At 39.7% G+C, this 18,169-nt stretch overlaps 1 protein-coding gene across 1 annotated transcript; it reads right to left on the bottom strand.

Annotated features, from left to right (window-relative positions):
* Positions 1-6,012: 6,012 nt before the first annotated feature.
* On the bottom strand, positions 6,013-18,028 carry LOC118556327 (3-phosphoinositide-dependent protein kinase 1-like). The gene is made up of 14 exons (XM_036132125.1): positions 17,921-18,028; positions 13,713-13,997; positions 13,465-13,507; positions 13,233-13,370; positions 12,518-12,662; positions 12,328-12,425; positions 11,710-11,785; positions 11,554-11,622; positions 11,210-11,306; positions 10,959-11,132; positions 10,624-10,841; positions 10,439-10,496; positions 8,539-8,691; positions 6,013-8,449 (listed from the first exon to the last, which is right to left on the bottom strand). Exons 1-14 carry the CDS (start codon positions 17,942-17,944, stop codon positions 8,336-8,338), a joined length of 1,692 nt encoding a protein of 563 aa, XP_035988018.1. The 5' UTR covers positions 17,945-18,028; the 3' UTR covers positions 6,013-8,335.
* Between the last annotated feature and the right edge of the window lie 141 nt (positions 18,029-18,169).

The raw sequence follows: 18,169 nt of genomic DNA, 5'->3' as shown, positions 1-18,169 counted from the left end.
ATAAAACTCAAAACAAACCAGCTGAATCCCAAAAGTGCAACAAATTAATTCAATTATCAACCAATCAATCACATCATTTTGGTAAATTGTCCACATTGAACACAGGAAACAACAAAAGAACAACAATAAACAAACCTACTATTTACCAAAAAAAAAGGAATATGCTGAAGCAAAGCTTATTCTTTCGTACCCTGTTTCTATACCTTACAACCTACCAGGATAGCTTCACAATACATATATAAATCTATAGGGGTGTGCAAAATAATCGTCATGACAATGCATCACAATTCTAATTTTCGCGATCTACTGCATCGATTCTTGACGATTAATTTATTAATTAAAAAAATAAATAATAAATAAAATTGCATGAATGGATGGCAAACATCAACCAAAAACAAGTGGCATACAACTTCATTGATTTAAAAGACCACTAAGGCCATGTCAACGGCACTGATTATCCTTATTTTGTTATTTTAAGTTTTATAAATCCTAAGCACTTTTTGTCAGTGTGTTCACTCCAGTAATAGTAATATTTGTGTCCAGTAACAGTAATATTTATTTTCATGGCAATACCTACAAAAGTCGTTTCAATAAATACAGCTATGTATGAATTCAGTTTCCTTTAGTTAATTATCAATTGAAGATCCAGATCACAGCCAGTCAGCCACTGGTAATGGCTGTATTTTTTTCTAACAGTGTTTAGTGAAAATATCGCAATGCATCGCAATAATTCAAGTATCGTGATGCATCGTGATTGAATCGGATCGTGGCATGTGAATCGTGATTCGAATTGAATCGTGACTTCTTTGGCAATACCCACCCCTATAAATCTACATAACAGCGTAAGATTTAATGATTTCACATTTTAAAGCTTTTTTAAAGTTCACCAAGAAAGGACATAACTTAAAATCATCATTCCATTCAATAACTGAAACACATCTAGGCTTTATCTGGCTCTTCTCTTTTGTACATTCAAATACAAACAAACCTCACATATTATATTTATTCTCTCTTAGCCTAAATAATGTCTGAATACCAGAAGGAAGACTTTTGTTCAATTCTTTATACATTAATTCCAGTATTTTTATATAAACAATATCTTTAAATTGAATGTATTACTTCACGGTATCCCACCTTATTAATAAGCCTTATAGCTTTTTATTTTTTGCAGCTTAACTAATATATCAATGGTTGTTTCACTTGCATTTCCCCAGATTTCTGAGCAATAAGACAAATAAGGCATAACCAAAGAGGAATATATAATATGCAAGCCTTTAACATGTATTAAATCTTTTATTTTAAACAATAATCCAATAGTTTTTGCAAAGAAATGTTCTAATATATTTTATGTGAGACATCCAACTAAGTTTATTGTCTATAATTGTCTAATTATATAGAATAAAATAGAATCATCCTTTATTGATCCAAAGTGGGAAAGTTCAGGTGTAGTAAAGAGCAAATTCACAACATAAGACATTTTTTTTGTAAGCATTAAAACTAGTTTAATCACTGTTATGGAAATATAGAATCATTTTTGTATTAATCATGTATTTTTCTTAAAACAGTAAGAGTTACCTAAATTCTGATTACTAAACTGCGGCTCACTAACAGGCAATAAATTCATTTAACCATCTTGTGGGATACCAGGCAAAGTGTGAGTCACATTGTAATAAATATATGTATATATTTCAAGTGTTTTGTCTCTGATAATTGTTTTCTTCCTTTGCTGCCAAATCTATGAACTGGGTGAGACGGGCATTAGTGAATGAGAGAGGAAGATCTAGAGGCCGCCTCGTCATCAAAAACTCCAGCACTATAGACGCAGTTGCCTTTAAGCACAGAGAGGGTTGGACGGAGCTGAGTTTTTGTGTTTTTTTTTTTTTTGTTTTTTTTTTTTGTAGATCCAGATAAAGCACATGGCAGAGAAGTGGTGGTTCTGTATGTATGCAGCAGCAGAGAAGCATGTCAGGGTGGTGCAGGACATGCATGAAAGCTGTTAGACGGTGGTGAGGTGTGCTGCAGGTGTGACAGAGGAGTGGAACTGCATCAAGGGGCCCCTTCCTGTTTGCTGTGGTCCACAGATGAGGAATCTGTTTGGACTGTTTGCAGATGACGCTGTGATCTAGGGCAGGGGTCCCCAAAGTGGGGTTCGAGACCCCTGGGGAGTCATGAGACACCTCTTGGGGGGTCACTAAATGATTTGTTGCCAGGGGCGGTTCTAGACAGAGGCCGGTGCTCCTGTAGAACTGGTCCCTGTTATGGCCCCTGTACTAAAGACATGATTTTAAATACATTTCTTATGATGATCAATGCTGACAAAGATACCATAACTGATTGGTCGCTTGGACCAACAGTATTTTTTACCTTTATAGTAAAATAAGTAACAATAATTAAAAAAATTAGGCTGTTTCTTGTTTAGCTCCAGCTGTAGTGAGTTAGGAGCAGGGATCTCTGCAACCTGCAGTTGACTTTTTGGCTCCCTTAATACCGTATTTTTTGGACCTTAAGTTGCACTTGATTATAAGGCGCACCATCAATTTTGGAGAAAATGTTAGGATTTTAAATGTGCCTTATCGTCCAAAAAATACAGTACACCTGTTAAGTATTTTCCCCCCAATCTTTTGTTCTGTGCCTACATGAAAACACGTTGGCTCCACATCGGCCCCCCTGCTAAATTTGGTGTATAACCGTCACTGTTTGATGCTGATTTGCCATAAAGATTTAGTATTTACTGCACTTTTTGTGAGAGCTTTTATTTAACATGACATTATTCTTGTAATTTAACTACTTTCTTCTCATAATATTATGACTCCCTGCTGTCTTCTGGGAAGAGGTTCCACAGCATCCGCTGCAGGTCCACCAGGTTCTGCAAAAGCTTTTTCCCTGTTGCCATCAGACTGTTGAACTGCTGAAGCTATAAACTGGACTCTGCACTACATTTGCACATTTGCATCGTTGCATCTCTATATAGCATTACAAGTGCTGCCAAACTTAGTTCCTAAATGCCCTTTGCACAATCATTCTGCACATACAAATGGTTTTAAAATACTCACCTGTACACTGTGATCACACACTGTCTTTTTCTCCTGCATTGTTTACATTGCAATTGTTCACTTTTAATAACTGCTGCACTTTATACTGTAATTTACAAGCTTTATGCAACGAAGTTTCGTTCTGTACTCACTCTGTGCATACAAAATGACAAATAAAGTTGTCTAAGTCTAAGTCCTGCCTATTGTGGAACAGAGGCGAAGAAACGTGTCCAAGCAGGTGGGAACGGGTGGAGAAAAATGTCAGGTGGGTTCTGTGACGAATGAAAGGGACGGTGCAGAAGACAGCGGGGAGACCAGAGACGTTGTCTGGTTCAGAGACAGTGTCACAGAGGAAGAGGCTGGAGTTAGCGGAGGTGAAGACGTTGAGGTTCTCTTTAGGTCTTTGGGAGTGATGAGGATGGATAGAAATTGAAAATAGAATTAAAGACATGTTCAACTGTGACTTAAATAAATGCATACAAAGATTTCAGCATAAAAAACACCAACAGACTTGGTATTTATGGAGGGGGGACCCACCACCTGGACTGGGGCCAAGGGGCATCCTGGGACAGAGCTGGCCTTCTGCCACATGTTGATAAAGTGTATATACACAAATTTTAGAGAAAACTAAAAAAAGGGCCATAAACGTTTTAGTTATCCAAAATGTCATAACTTTATGGAGAAACCCTTAGATGTATTAAGACATGACACCATATGCAGAAATCAGGTCTGCAAGTGGCACAATTTGGTGGGTAAAGTAAATAAAATAATACTTTTTTTTAATTATTCAATGATTAAAATTAGAATCAAATCAATGGATTTTATATTTACAAAAAAAACATTTCTAAAATACAAAAACAAGATGTATTCCATTGACAAAATGTCATTTTATTTAAAAAAAAAGCAGTTCTAATTATTTCAGTCTTTGTTTACTATTTTATACTTCACAAGTTTAGAGTGCAATCAGGCCTTTACTGCAATAAACAAAATAATGAACTAGTTTTTTTGTGAAGTGCATCATTGCTGCCTGCTGCCAGTCGTCAGTAGGGATTGTAGCTGCCCCTTTATCTCAAAACTTTCCTTTCTCTTGTCTCACAGAGACAAGCAGGAAGCCGGTCGGCATCAGCATAAATAAAATATTGAAGGAACATTGTAAGTCTTTTCATTCAGTCTGTCAACAGTAAGGTTTGTAGCTACAGCGGTGTCTCTTCAGCCTTCCCTTTTTGAGTCCACCAAGAACCCATAAATGTTTGGAACCTGCTTTATGTATGTGAAAATTTACTAAAAGAACCATTAGATTAACTAGAAAAAGCGGTTCCTGCGTAACAGCGAGTGAGAATGCTAATCTGCAGAATGATTTGAGTAGAAGATGCATAATATCTATGCAAAAGAGAAAGAAATAGCTGATAAACATTGAAGAATTTGAAAAATTTAAAAAATTTGAACAATTTGAAGTAATTTGTAGTAGTAGTATCAGTAGTAGTAGTAGTATCAGTGGTAGTAGTAGTAGTATCAGTAGAAATAGTACTAGTAGTATCAGTAGTAGTACGAGTAGTATCTGTTGTAGTAGTAGTAATAGTAGTAGTATCAGTAGTAGTTGTTGTAGTATCAGTAGTAGTAGTATCAGTAGTAGTAGTATCAGTAGTAGTAGCAGTAGTAGTAGTAGTAGTAGTAGTATAAGTAGTAGTAGGAGTAGTAATATCAGTTGTATCAGAATAATTTGAAGGAATTCAAAGAATTTGAAAGGTTTGAAGAATTTGAAGTATTTGAACACTTTGAACAATAAGAATTTGAAGGAATTTGAAGGAATTTGAAGGTACGTTTTGGTACAAAAATCGTTGAAATCGGTTGAAGTATGCGGGAGTAGTTAGACGCACAAAAACGTACGGAATAATAATAATAAAGAAAAACAGGAAAACAATAAGTGAGAATGCTGTATAGCATTCTCACTGATTATAAAGCTTAATGTTTTTATAATAGCAGCTCTAAAAGTAAGTAAAATGTCGACGTTATCATTCAATTTGCCTGACTGTGGGAGAGTTAAAAAGTAAAATAATAAACACCTCAGACGTTTTTAGATACAAATCTACCTTTTTTTCCCTGCTGTATCTTGTTTTAACGTCACAGCTCCAGCCCTGTTCTTATCCGGGCTTTGAGGCCAGATTTGTGACCCAGAAGATAAATTCTGGCAGAGTTACTTTTGCATAAATACAAACTCTGTGTATTTGTTGATTAATATGCACCGTGCCAACCACTAATTGAGATTGGGTAAGTCACATGCAGGGATTTAAGGCCCTCCCTGGTAATTTTTACATTTGCGTGCAGGCACTCTTGATTTGCATTCTCATCAGGGAGAGGCGACCAGCTCGGGTTTGCATCCATTGCTCGGCGAGAGGAACAACAATTAGTGTTTAGCAATATCAGGACAAAAAAAAACAAAAAAACACCAGGAAGTTTCCAAATTTATCTAGAAGAGTCTGAATATTTTGTAAATATAGAGACAAAGTTGCTAAAATGGCAACATTGTGCAGCAGAATTTCAAACGTAAAATCTACATGATCTCGATATCTGATTGGTTACCTTGTACTGCAAGTTCTCTTTGGACCAATCAAATCAACTGTAGAGTGGCCCCGCCCACTGACAGATTGAAGTAAACAAGAGCAAAACATTTCTGCACACCATCGCGAATAAATACTGAAATACAAGTTAAATACTTTATTAATAGCATAATATATTTAATAAATTACCTGAACATGTCAGTTTTGGTTTCTGCATCATTTATTTACTGAATTGTGGCACTGCTGGACCTCTATACTTCCCAACTTGGTCTTCTTTTGCTTTATTGTAGAAGAATCTAATTTTGACATTACCAGGACACATCCTCTAGGTTTGCAGGACGAATAATGTTTCTCAGCATCTCAAAGCAGACATTCACACACATTCTTCCATCAGTTTTAAATTGATTCTCACAACACCAAAGCACAGATAATGGGTCGGTACTTTATTTACATGCTGCAAAAATGTGAGATGTCATTACCACTGGACCACAGTGCTGTGGTGGAGGTTGTTAAACAGAAGACAAGACACATGGCTTTCATTTGAATGCCTAAATCCCTACATGCTTTAATTACTGGACTACCAAGCATTAAGTGGAAAAGTCATCATTCAACATCTACTGACCTAGCGCACAAATAATCAGACAGAGAATGAACAGATTCATTAAATTATCAGAATATGATTAAGTCACTGAGCAAATAGAAAATGTATGATATAGTAAGAAAAAAGCTGTAAAATATTATAGTTTACAATAATTATTCACATTCAAAGGCTTTATATCTCAATACATACACAACATGGCCCCTGAACATGACTTCAATCCAAATATGATTCATATATTAGAATTTAAATAACACAGAATGAACTATAGGCTAAACAATAGCCATCAATAACCTTATACAAGAAAAAAATACAAAAACTGTATCCTAATATCATTGCATTATTCGCTTCAGATTTAATAATACATGATCTGTACATCACAGTTCTTGTCAGTTACAAACCAGGTAGAGTTTTTCTTACATGATGTAACCGACTGCCATCGACTTGATTCAGAATAGGGTTGTTTTTTTTATTTTTTTTATTATTAAATCAAGAGGGGGAAAAAAAAAAAACCACTCTTCTGGCGCTTCCTCGACTTTTACCGACAGATACAGCAATTTAATCGGTTTATTTGGATCAGATGGATATCTGCTAACGGACATCCAACCACATGACGCCCCGGTTGGCTCCAGGGTCCTGTTCACTTATACTCCAGTCACACACTGCACACAAACTCAGCTGAAGGAAGAGGGGCCTTCGCAAAGGACCTTAAGGTACTACGTCAACAAAAAATAAAAAATTAAAGCATTATGATAATACATACTGCTAAAACAAGAGCACAAGTCAAATCATTCGCTTTAATTTCTATTGGGCCAAACAACAGAGTGAAATCAAAAACAAAAATCAAAGAGAATAATAATAATAATAATAATAATAATAAAAAGAAAAGGGCCGGTGAGGCCGCTGAGGCAGTTCTGCCACCTTGTCCGGGGACAACAGCTTTTTCTGATTGCTTCTGAGAATGATAGTAGGCGTATGCATCTCTGTTCATGGAGGTGTTCTGTTCAGCATGGGGTGGTCAGCACATGAGATTTTTTATTTTCAGTAAGACAAACAGGAGATGAGCCGTCTATTCCGTCGGAGAGGGAAACTTAGGAGAATCCACGCCACAGAAACTGGTAAAAATGGTACAAAACAATCAAGACATCCATTTTTTTTGCAATGGTTGCCAAAAGCAGTCAAAAAAAAAAAAAATACCCACTTTTTTTTTCTTTTTTTAACTTAAACTACATCTCCAGTGCCCAAAAGAGAGAAGCTGTAGCAACAAAACTGGCCATGCAGAAAAGATCAGCAAGTTAGGATGAAGAAGTACAAGCTAGTGGCATCTTTACCCACCCAAACAAAAAAAAAATAAAAATAAACAACCTTAGTAACAGCTATAGAAGGCCGACTCGCAGACTGGTTCAGACCCATCTCTCACTGCAGGCCAGAGCTCCGCTCTGTTACTCAGAGACTCTAATTGGACCGCAATAAGCAAGTACCAGGAGACTGAAAAACAACTCCACCGCCACGGGAATAAATGGAGGGAAAAACGAAAAGACACACGTGGGATTTGAGCTGGATAAGTGTGAGACTGAATCAGTTTACAGTATCTGTCACAACTAGAGAGAGTAAATGCACTAAAAGTAGGGCTTTTACAACAACTTGCACATATAATGTATGATTAGGATATGGTTTCATTAAAGATATCTAGTCAGGCTGTGGTTCATAAAAGCTAGATTCTGTTATCATTGAAGCAGGAAACCAGTCCTTGCATTCAGGATAGTCCTAGCAGTACCCAAGCTTGCATCACTGTACAAGACAAGCTTGCCCATCTTCTCAGCCCCCCCGCCCCCGCCCGCTGCCCCACACCCGAAGCAGAATGTACAAAATGCAGAGGTTCACTGTGGAAGTCTTATCATCCATACGTGGAAAACGCAATAGAAGCCTCAGAGAGAGCACAAAGAACAAGCAAAGCAACCCTGAATCCAAAGTCGTATTTATCCCATGGATCTACTCAGGAAAACAAGGTCTAGATGCCAGCGTCTCTAAGAGTTTGTTTACATTGCGGTGATGAAGGGCACTAAAGAGGGTGTTATTCTGCTCAGTGATTGGCCTCAGAGCTAAAAAAAAAAAAAAAATGAACGGGCACACGATGGATTGCGCTCCTATAGGCCGGGGTTCGGATGCCTCTGATAGAACCTTCTCCACACCTCCTGGATCTTCTTGCACCATCTGTCGGCGTTTCCACTGGGGTCCATCAGATAGTACGTCCGGTTGGGCTAAACGGCAGAGGAAACGACAGAAATGAGCAGGGTCCAAGGACAGGAGCTGCTATGAAGAGACACTGGGGAAACAAATGAGAGTTTACCGTGTGAACAAAGAAGGTTTTGAAGTTTTTGGCCTCAGGGCGTAACGCTAAGGACCAAGGAATCTCCCCTTTAAGGACCCTGTTGACAGGATCCACGTAGTACAGGTGTGGCCCTTCAGTCAGGAGCAGCTGTCTCCGACGAGCAAACAGACCCTGAGACGACATGAGAACATTTTTAAAAACATCAGCTGAGGAGCCGAAGCCTCAGAGTCTCCTCGCTGCGCTCAACAAGCAGAGTGGAGGGATTTCCACGTCTCCATGGGCGAGTACTCCGGACGCTGGGCTGCCATTACAGTCAGGCAGTCTGATAGACAGCTCAGGGGTCCTCAGGTAGTGACAGTGTACCGTAATGCTCCATACAAAATCCTACTTACACATTTTAGCAGGTTTATGAGCGCATTGCACCACATAAAATCAGTCAGTAAGCGCAACGGTGATCATATATATCATCAATTTTTTAGATAATTTAAGGATTTTAAGTGCGCTTTATAGTTAAAAAACATGTTATTTTACAGTGTGTTTAAATAAATAGTTTCAGCTTCATAAAGATGAATTAAAAATGTCTAAACTCAGCTTCTGCAGCTGAAATCACAGGAGGTAAAAAAAAAGAAAAAAGGCTCCAGAAAGCCTGATGGACACCACTGGCTTATGCATTATGTTTAACTTCTAAATGTTTGCAATATTTTAAACGAACACATTCACTATATTGCCAAAAGTGTTCGCTCACCTGCCTCGACTCGCTCATAAACTTAAAGTCACGCTTTTCAGTTCTTCCTTTTCACAATTAAATCACCCAGTTGTGGTCGATCTAAAGTGGGAATGCAGTGACTGGGTCTGATTCCCTCGTTGTTGTCCATTGTACTTTACTCCTGTTCTGAGGTGCGTCTCAGAACAATTCGTTTTTGGCGTCGTCTCTTTAAATCTAAAGGAGGCGCTTCACTAGCCTGGCCAGCCAGACTGACGTACGCCGTATAAACGCCGCGTCGGTCTGCTATGGAGCTGATAGAGCTCCATTTAAAGGCGGGACTAACGGGGTCACCGTCATCAGGCTGCAACCAATCAGATAACTACGGATGTGATCCAAAAAAATAATACTTTTTTTTTTTTTTTAATTTGCAGTCTGTGAAACATGACATGCCATCAAGCAAACTCTCCAGTGAACGATTTTTATCGCTCTTGTCAAATAAATATAAATGTAATATAATTGTGGCGCTCGTAGTTTTTCAAGGCAGCAAGCAACAAAAAAATATCCGTATGCATCTTGACTGTTACAGACAAGTGCTGCTGCATTATGGGTAATTCTAACGCTTTGTAAAGATTGGGCATCCATCAGTTTGGACTACAAAAATAAAATCACTCAGAAATAAAAATGGGAGATTCTGGAAATTTAGCCGGAAGTCTGGGACCTTGTTCAGCAGCAAATACTGTGATTTAATTGTTCAAAGAGATTTAACAAGAATAAACAAGCAGCTCTTGGATAAACTACATTCAACTTTTCTGCACTACTAGAGACTCCAAGTACACAACAAAATGTATTTAAGCAATAAAGTGGATTTTGCATGATATGACCCCTTTATTACCAGACATCCCATTTTTAATTCACAGGGTTTAATATGACTTTGGTCATGTTAAACCCTCCTCAGTCAACGCTCAGATTGCCAGACAGCGAAGCACAATTGGTCACACCAGAGAACGAGCCTCCGCTGGTTGTTCCACTTTGGTTTAAAACCACTGACAGCTGACTGGGGAATATTTGGGAGTGGTTGCTTACTGGCTTGATTCGTTACACCTGCAGCCAGAGGTGAGTAGAACACCTGATTTCCATTATTTGGACAAGTGTGCGAATACTTCTGGCATTACAGGGTGTTTCAGTCATCGGTCTGGTGAAAGTCATACACACCTTGCGTTTGTCCACTGGGCCCATCTTCAAGATTAGATTATTCTCCACAAACTGATGCCTGTTTGAAAACAGCAAAAAGGCAGAGAGAAGAAACGTCAACTTTTACACGTCTTCATTTCCGAAACAATCAAACCTGAATCCAGAACCGCGTGAATCAGAACCCGACACAGAGCGAGTGGATTTACCAAGGGTTGCCGTTGGTCTGTTTGTCCAGTAATAATTTCTTCTCCTCTTCGGTGAACTGCAGATCCAGCTCAAAGGAGTTGTTGTCCAGGTCGTGGATGTACTGCTCTATGTTGCTGCTGGACCTCTGCGGCGGCGCAGAATCGTGCGGCGACAAGGAGTGCGACGAGCTGGACGGGGCCACCTGCATGTTGCTGAACTGGCTCAGGAGGTCGTCGTACTAGCGTGCACAATGTTGGAGAGGACAGCGAATATTTACAGCCATTTACCAGTAATTCAAAAGGTTTCAGAGTGAATACAGCAGAGGCGTCGGACGCAGGCGGGGAAACAGGCTCACATTTCCATAGCAGTCCTCGTCATCTTCAGACATAGCTGGCAGGTACGGCGTGAGCTTAGGGGGCGTCTGCTGGTGTAAATCACTCCAGGAAATGGTGTCAAAGAAGGGATGCTGCTTCAGCGGGTCGTACCCTCCCATCTCTTCACAACCGAGCCGCTTGGATGGGTCTAAAGACTGAAGGTAGGGGAGATTACACAAACTTAGCAACAACAGCGTTTATTTAAATTATGATGTTGAGATGGACGCCGTACCAAAAGCTGTTCAACCAGATCCTTGGCTTTGGGGAAGAATTTCTCTGGGAACTCGTACTCCAGCTTTATTATTTTCTGGAATATTAGATACTCATTTCTGGGACGGGACAGAACCGGACAGAGAAAAGGTTGAGGTCAGAAGCGGCTCACGACACGTTTGCTTTCCTAGCACTCATTTTTACCAACATTACATTTTCTAACTGAAATCAACACTCTGCTAAAACGTCTTTCAAAGTAATGTGACAGTTAGCTGACAGAGGCCTGTGAGATCTAGTCATAAGCAAAATGCATTTTAAATAAGAAAATAAAGTGCTTTAGGGGTTTACCGTCTAAAAAGTTCTTACCCAGCTCTAAAAGGTGGTAAACCAGCCACCAGCTGATAGATAATACATCCCAAAGCCCACAGATCAGAACTGTAAAAAAACCAAAGAAAAACAATACATTTAACAAAGAAATGACTAAACTCAGAATAAAATAAAACAATGTTGATAAAACGGTACCTCTTGCAGGCGGATTTTTCTGTTAGCAGCTCAGGAGACACGTACTGTGCTGTTCCAACGAAGGAGTTTGCTCTTGCTGCAGAATAGTACGTTTAAAAATCATACATAAAACAAATAAATGAGAGAAGAAAAGATTGCATTTGTTGAAAAATAAACTGGAAGAGCAGCATTTCAAACGTGACAAACCTAACAAACACAAAAATATATGGAGAGCAGTTGTTCAGGCTCAACAATGTTTATCTGCCCCTCGTAATAATAACGTAGTTTTACCTGCAGCTCATTTAAAAAGGAGGATAGAAAAAAGCTAAAACTCCTTATATGGCTCCTCTGGGCTGGCCTGGTTGAAGTACGCTTCTTTTTATGCATTTTCTTTTATACAATAATAAAACTTCCCCTTGTGTATATTCTGACTTTTTGATATTTATTTTTATTTCTAAAATATATTTAAAAAAGTGGAAGAAAACATACTTTTCAGAGTGTACATTTAAAACATCATGTGAGCAACAGAATGACTGGTAGCAGCATCCAGGAAGTGGGTCGCTTCAGATGATAAAATGTAAAATAAATTTATCTTTCCCCATTTTTTTAACCCAAACATGAAATTAAACTTTGTGTCACCTTGTTTACTGTCAGACGATAACTGCTTTGCTGTTCCGAAATCTGTTATCTGAACATGCATCTCCTCGTTCAAAAGAATATTTTCTGGTTTCAGATCTCTGAAATAGGAAAAAAAATAAATAAATATAATTATTGGATAAAAAAAGACAGAGTTAAAGAATACAAAAAACCCACAGGAGTAACTTCTTACCTGTGAATTATCCCCTTTTTGTGTAAGTATTCTAGCGCACAAACTATTTCCGCCGAGTAGAACCGAGTACAGGTCTCATCAAATGAACCGATTTTGCGAATGTACTTTAGGAGTTCACCATTCTTAGCATAACTAAGACCAAAATCTACACAAAAAGAAGTCTGTTAAGGAAAAACAACAACAGAGAGATGCAGAGAAAAATCTGCTGATTTTCATCAGGTGTTCAGGAATCAGTGACGTTTTTAAACAGAGGGAAGAGGATTTAATCTTCAGTGAGACCTTTAAGGAGGAAGTCAGAGGAAGAAAATAAAGTGCATTAAAAATGCAATGAAAAGACATCTGAGCAGCCAGGATGCTACTTTCCTACATTTTCAGCAGACACCAGGGAGGCTGAACGTAAAAAAGTTGTTTTAATATGTTTGGAAATCCCAGGGTTGAGGTCCCTGCCTTGTGTGGGGAGAACACAGACTGATGATTACGGATGCTAATGCTAACATGAGCCGTTTCTGATTGTTAAAATGTCAGCTCTGTAGTGCGTTTGTTTTACACAGGGCCTCATCTCATTAACAGGGTGACGTCTTAGATCACAATTATTAACTGCTAACGGTAGCTAGGCTGGAAAAACAACAACGTTTTTAATGTTTTTAAATCTCCATTTAAAAAGCTTGATAAAAGCGTAGCTCGGTGCGCCTCTGACAAGCGGTTGAAAGGATACACAACTTCTCATCGTCTTGAAATGTGAAGTAGAGCTTTACAAAGAATGGGTGGTCGAGATTCGACATCAAATCTCTCTCTCTTTTCACGTACTGGACTTTGTTCTCCTTCATTATGTGGCGCTTCTCTAAAATCTTGACTGATGGAAAGAAAAAGAAAAAAGAATAAATATCCATTTTATACTTAAAACATTATGGATTCTTATTACAAGATATTTTTGTGTCACTACTAACTTGCATAATCTTTCCCTGTGGCCAACTCTCTCGCCAGAACAACCTAGAGAACAAAAAGGAGGAGAAACAACACAAAAACATGTTAGCAGCTGCGCTAACCGAGGTGAAGAGTAAAAAAAAAAACTTTTTAAAGTCACCTCAGGTGAACCAATGACTCATCCAAGCGCATTAATCAAAAGAATGCTAGCATGTAGCAACATCTACCGCGGCGCGATTCAAAGACAGAGAAAGGAATTCAGCCACCGCACCGTTGAGAAGGAGCCCTCTCCCAGGATCTTGCCAAACTTGAAGTCCTCCGGCTTCTTCTTGCGTGGCTGAGGCGTCTGGACGGCCGGCTGCGTGCGGGCCTCCGAGCTCGGGGCGCTGCCGGATGCTCCTACGGCACACGGCTGCGAGGCTGAGCCCTCCATGCCGGGGCAGTGACCGCTGCTTGGGATAGCGAGTGGCGAACAGGAGTCAGGGTGGTTTCTTGCCATTGATGGATGCGAGCAGGAACAGATGGCAACGTTGGGCTGAATGGGCACAACATCATACTGGAACAACAAGAGAAAACAACCAGGTCATATAGGTGATCTCTGCCTCCCCTAAAAAAAAAACAACAAGAAACTCCTAACTTTGAAACTGAGGCAGCTGCTTAACAGTCTAACAATCCATTTGTTATTTCCTGTAGCTGAAAAACTGGTTAATAATCAGCTTAAAAATATTTGTGCACAGCAAATATGGCATGTCATCAGTCTGGTTTCAGGAAACGGCATCGTACAGCTACAGCCCCCATAAAAGTCGTAAATGACATCATCGAAGCCTTGGACGCCCATAAACAACAGCGCCGGCCTTTTCACTGACTGATCTGAAGGATTTGACCCATTTGATCATAATATCTTTGGTTTATCAGACAACGCTGTATGTTGCTTTTCTAATTGTCCGTCAAATCCTAGACCATGTGTGCCAAACCGTGGTCTGAACGTCACAAAAGGTGCGCCACAGGGATCCAGTTTAGGTCCAACTCTGTTTTAAATTTACGTGTCGGTGAAATGTTAGTGATGCCTGTACATGTTTTTTTTTTATGCTGATGACATTGTGGTTTACAGTCATGCAAGAACTGTTAACCGCTGTGCTTAAGAGTTTGTCTGAGACTAGTCCTAAAGGCCATGGCGTACGCTAACGTAAATAATCATTACTGTCATTATGTAACAATGATCCCCCCCCAGACATCAATCTGGACCCGTTGCCATTGGGAGGGATTTTAATACTACGTAAAATTGACGAGCCAATCAGGATCGGCAAGCGGGATTTTTGTAGATGTGACTGTTTGGATTCAGGCAACAATGGCGGCTCGCAGCAAGGAAGTGATCAGTGACATCGATGCTGTCATTTCATCAGCGTTCATTCTACCGAATATTAATTCTTTTAGCGTTGATCTTTCAGTGTGAGAAAGTATCTGGTCTTAACGATGTTCCTGCCTTAATAAGATTATTTTGATGCTGTTTATATAAATGCATCTGCAGCCTCTCTGCATGTTTGATGCCGTCTTTCATGGCCTATTACAGTTTATAGTGGGATATAAATGTCTCACTCACTGTGCGTTATATTCTCGGCTGAACTGGTCATCATTATCAATCTGTAGAATCATACATTGGTACGTTTTCATCTATAAAGCTAACCTTTATCCTCCTACGTCACTTAATACAGACATATATCGCTCTCAGGACTTTTCTCCTTTAGCGCTCATTACGATCTGCGCGTAGTTTTTACTCAGCCTCGGCTCCAATCATGGCTGAGCTTTGTTTTGATTGGCCAGCCTGGCGGCCAATCACACGTGAGGGTATTGGATTATACCAACAGAGGGGGGGAAACAGCAGACAGCGGAGAGGAGAGTGTGTGAATGAGCAAAACGAAAACAAAGCTGTATAAATATATCAGAACTGTTGGTTCGTTTGCAGTTTTAGGTTCATTTGAGCAATAAAAAAGGTTGATTAATATGGTAAACAAAAGAATGATTTTCTAAGAGACCAATTGCACAAATGCGCCAAATTTCCCATCACTGTCGGCAGAACAAGAAGAAACTGAAAGAGAGGTTTGAAATATAAATGGAAGTGTTTATCATTCTTGAATTTAAATTTTTGGTTTACCTTTTTGATTAGCAAATGTGTAACTATTTTGTTTTTGCACGCAAAAAAAACAAAGACTGTAACTTGGCACTCAAGTACACTACAAGAGTTTGCCTGCTATGTTACTTAAATAACATTAAGCTTTTTTTTTTTAAATCTCTTTAAAAATCCAGAATGCAACATGCAAAGTGACAACTGATGCAATTTTTTTTATGATTTCCAGAAATATGCTGATGTTAAGTCAAGCAAAAAGAGCTTTTTGATGCATTCAAACTATTTTATGATCTGGTCTTTCATTGTTCATCATCAAAACAATAATATCTCAAGCCTTATGTTTTTACAATATCTTGCAGCCCTAGTAACAAATAACAATTTTCTCAAAGTTAAAATTGTAGCATGATGTTGTATGTCATAACGTGTCCAACGTTTTGAGTTTATTAACAATCTAATATGGGTTTGGTATGCTTTGAGGGATAAATACAGATATTTATGTAAATTTTTTGTGTTCTACTGTATCCAAAACTACTCCATTACCGAACCTGCAACGTATATTTTATTTTAAAAAGTATTTAAAGGGGAATTAGGTTAAAAGACAGAATCCAAAACGGGCTCTGGTACGATTTCAGTACCATTTAACCCACACGTTGTTCCAAAGAACCTGGATGGTTGTGCTGTATTTTTTATATTTTCATATGTAAACAAAATTTGATTAAATCCCACACTAAGTAAGAAAAGATAACTCCCAAATTGTTTTTCTCTGTAATGATGATTCATGAAGTTGCAGACCTCATGCACTAAAGCCAATGTGATTATTAAGCAAACAGGAGTATAAAAGTCAACGTCATTCAGAAACAATGTATAGGAGGAAACAAATGATTCACATCATACAGACAACACCCATTATCCATGTCTTGTAAAAAATAAAAACATAGCACATTCACTTTTAATACTGCAGGTATAATGACGCAAACGTAAACGTATGACTTGAAGCTGGTAAATTAGAGGGAGCAAAGTCTGCTGTTGATAAACAAGAAGCTGCTTCGGGGCTTGGAGGTCCCACCCTTTGGTGTTCAACTTGTAAAAGTTTATTTTCGTGGCACAGCAGCAGCTTCCAGCAGCTTAGCTGGGCTGTGTATTCACTGAACATTGGGGTAAAAAAAACTTTAATGAAACAAAAAGTGAAACCCACCACCAGACACGAAAGACTCAAAACCGCACAGAAGGATTTACGGTGCTTTCCAGCCTCCTGTTTGCTTCAGATATCTCTAATATGTAGACAAATGCGACCATTAGTGTTTATCGGCTCTTTGCTCAGTCGGTGGCTTTAGCTTCTTCTCATTTAAAAGCAAGGTGTGGCCTTTCAGCTGCCTATTCCGGACAAGACTGTTATCACAAAGTGTCCTGGAAGCTGTCTAAATACCCGTTTTTATTAAAGCAGCAAACGCAATAGTTGCTATACCGCGTTAACCAACATTTTCCCAACCATGTGAGCTTTGGTAACAACTAGCCTGAGCGCACTTTCCTCGCTAGCCGAACCCTGCTAGCAAGCTAGCATTAGCATTAGCTTGTCAAATGAAGCCGGTGTTCCGTGCAAAACACGGCTCCCTCACCCCAAACATGCCTTTAAAAACAACATTTGTGGGTGTATATAGTAAAAACAACGGCAGATTGTTCTGTTCTTACGATAACAGCTTTCTGCGCCCCCGCGACGTTTAACTTTACTCGGCTAGTGCATTCGGAGGCTGAGACTTTGGACGGCTGGGGGTCGCTTTATTCGGCGGAACACCGGCCATCACTGACAGCAAGTTCCAAACTTAACGCCAACAGTCAGTTAGCTAAAGCTTAGCAAAGCGAGTCACTTCAAACATGTCCGCCCCGTTTAAACACATATTCTCGGGCGCTTAACACGTCTTAAGTGCAGCTCAGCGGAGTTGGCAACAAGGAAACTACCTTCCAACCGAAAGGTGGAACGTAGCGAAGCTAGCTTTAGCTCGCTAGCAAGTGGAGCATTAAGCGCGAACCTACGTTAGCATCGGGCGTCCATTGCTGGACGGGGGGTTGGGTTAGGAGGGGGGGCGGCGGTGGTCTTACACAGTTTAAAACATTACAAAGCACGCTCTGGTTTTTATCTGTTACAGAGGTGGTTAAAAGGCAGGTCGCCATTAAGTAACCCAGAAGCCGAAAAGCGTGGAGTAGCTAAGCCAGCGCGAAGCTAACGGTGCCAGTGAGTCAGAGTCGGCTCAGACGCGAAGGCCCCGGACCGCCGCTCCTCATGATCCGGCCGCCAGACGCCACAATCCGCGCACCGGCTCCCCAACACCCGCTCTCCTAAAAGTTTCAACGCTCACCATCTGACTTGTAGCTCTTGCCATGGGAGTTTTTTTTCCGTGTGTGTTTCTCTGGAGTGGAAATAATTAGAGAAGCTCCAGTAATGGCTGCCTCCGTGCCTTCATTTTCGAGGTGTGACGTCGTCCACAACAATGTTACCGCAGGACAGCAGAGGAGAGTCCTGCCGCGTCCGCCCCCACCGCCACACCGACAACCTCTGAACTTCACGGCGCTGACGGCAAAAAAAAAAAAAAAAAAAAAAAAAAAAA

The sequence above is a fragment of the Fundulus heteroclitus genome, unplaced genomic scaffold, assembly GCF_011125445.2.
Source record: "Fundulus heteroclitus isolate FHET01 unplaced genomic scaffold, MU-UCD_Fhet_4.1 scaffold_47, whole genome shotgun sequence".
Classification (NCBI taxonomy): Eukaryota; Metazoa; Chordata; class Actinopteri; order Cyprinodontiformes; family Fundulidae; genus Fundulus; species Fundulus heteroclitus.
The sequence above is the reverse complement of the archived record's forward strand: the minus strand, read 5'-3'. Positions and strand labels throughout refer to the sequence as shown.